Source organism: Belonocnema kinseyi, chromosome 9 (assembly GCF_010883055.1).
Source record: "Belonocnema kinseyi isolate 2016_QV_RU_SX_M_011 chromosome 9, B_treatae_v1, whole genome shotgun sequence".
Taxonomy (NCBI): domain Eukaryota; kingdom Metazoa; phylum Arthropoda; class Insecta; order Hymenoptera; family Cynipidae; genus Belonocnema; species Belonocnema kinseyi.
Genome location: NC_046665.1, coordinates 85,328,781 through 85,329,922, shown reverse-complemented (window position 1 = coordinate 85,329,922; position 1,142 = coordinate 85,328,781). Strand labels below are relative to the sequence as shown.

The window sequence follows — 1,142 nt, the reverse complement described above, 5'->3', positions numbered from 1 at the left end:
TCAATCTGAAAAATCTCTATCCCTTCCACACACTACTCCTTTCCCCTGCCGAGTGAGTCACGCCGACCCCGAAAGGGAAATGGCTTAATGGTGTAATAATAATAATAATAATAATAATATAAATGATAATAATATTTTATTATATAAATCTTTAAAATCAACACAAGAACTTCAAAATTTTTTAAATTATTTTTAAAGTTTTCCAGTTTTTTGAAAATATCGAAATTTTACTTTTTATTCAAAAATTAAATTAAATAAAATAACCATTTAAAAATATATATAATATTTATATTACAGTTTGCACTGAAAAGAGCCCTGGAGCAAGCCCTGTTTCAATACAAACAACAACAAAAAAAGATCAGACAAGCTAAAGAAAATGAAAAATGTTCTGCCGACGAGGAAAATTCCACAGACACAGGTGCATTACAAAAAAAATTGTTTCGATTTTTCAAACATCAAGAATCAATAATAATAATTCAAATTAAATACTTTGACAAGGGGAGACCACCAATCGGTCGGTAGCTCCATGGCCTGAAAGTTGAGTGTTCGACTCTCGCTGTCTGCACTTAATTTTTTATTTATGATTTTTATTTATTAAAATGCTTATAAATATATTTTACTTTAATAATCTTTAAATTTACAGCACATAATAGTCTCTTAATGGTTTTTTCACTGTAAATCTTACTTTTTTCAATTAGTTGTTCAGTTAGCCAATTAAGTGTCTCCCCTCGTGATTCACTAATAAATAAATAAAATATTGATGACTCTTTAGTGTCTAATTCTAATTAGATAAACATTTTTTAAGCAGTATTGACATTCGAAATTGAAGCGCTCGAAGAATCGCAAGAAAAAAGTTCCAGTGAATCTGAAACTCAAGAAAGTATCGAAAATGTAATTTACGAAGTTCCTGAATATCAGTTTCTCGTCCCAGTTCCAGTCAAGACATCAGCAAGACGTTTTCATCCCTACTTTTTAAATAGAAATTTATAATTTAAAATAATAATATCAGTACTAAAAATTAATAATAATAAGTTCAAAGAACTATACACCTCTATATAATACATATTTTTGTCATAGTCAATGAAGTAAAATATGACCTTTAATTTATATTAATTGTGTAAAAAAAATAGATTTCATTTATT

At 27.3% G+C, this 1,142-nt stretch overlaps 1 protein-coding gene across 2 annotated transcripts in view; it reads left to right on the top strand.

The window, feature by feature from the left end:
- Window positions 1-1,142, top strand: part of LOC117180064 (heat shock transcription factor, Y-linked-like) — a 6,886-nt gene extending 5,744 nt beyond the window's left edge. Inside the window, exons 2-3 of one of the 2 annotated variants that reach the window (XM_033372379.1) lie at window positions 298-418; window positions 809-1,142. In XM_033372379.1, coding sequence (XP_033228270.1) covers window positions 298-418; window positions 809-990 — 303 coding nt within the window. In that variant the 3' untranslated portion in view covers window positions 991-1,142. Of the gene's footprint in view, window positions 1-297; window positions 419-805 lie in introns of both variants that reach the window. The other variant, XM_033372378.1, reaches the window with a different exon arrangement.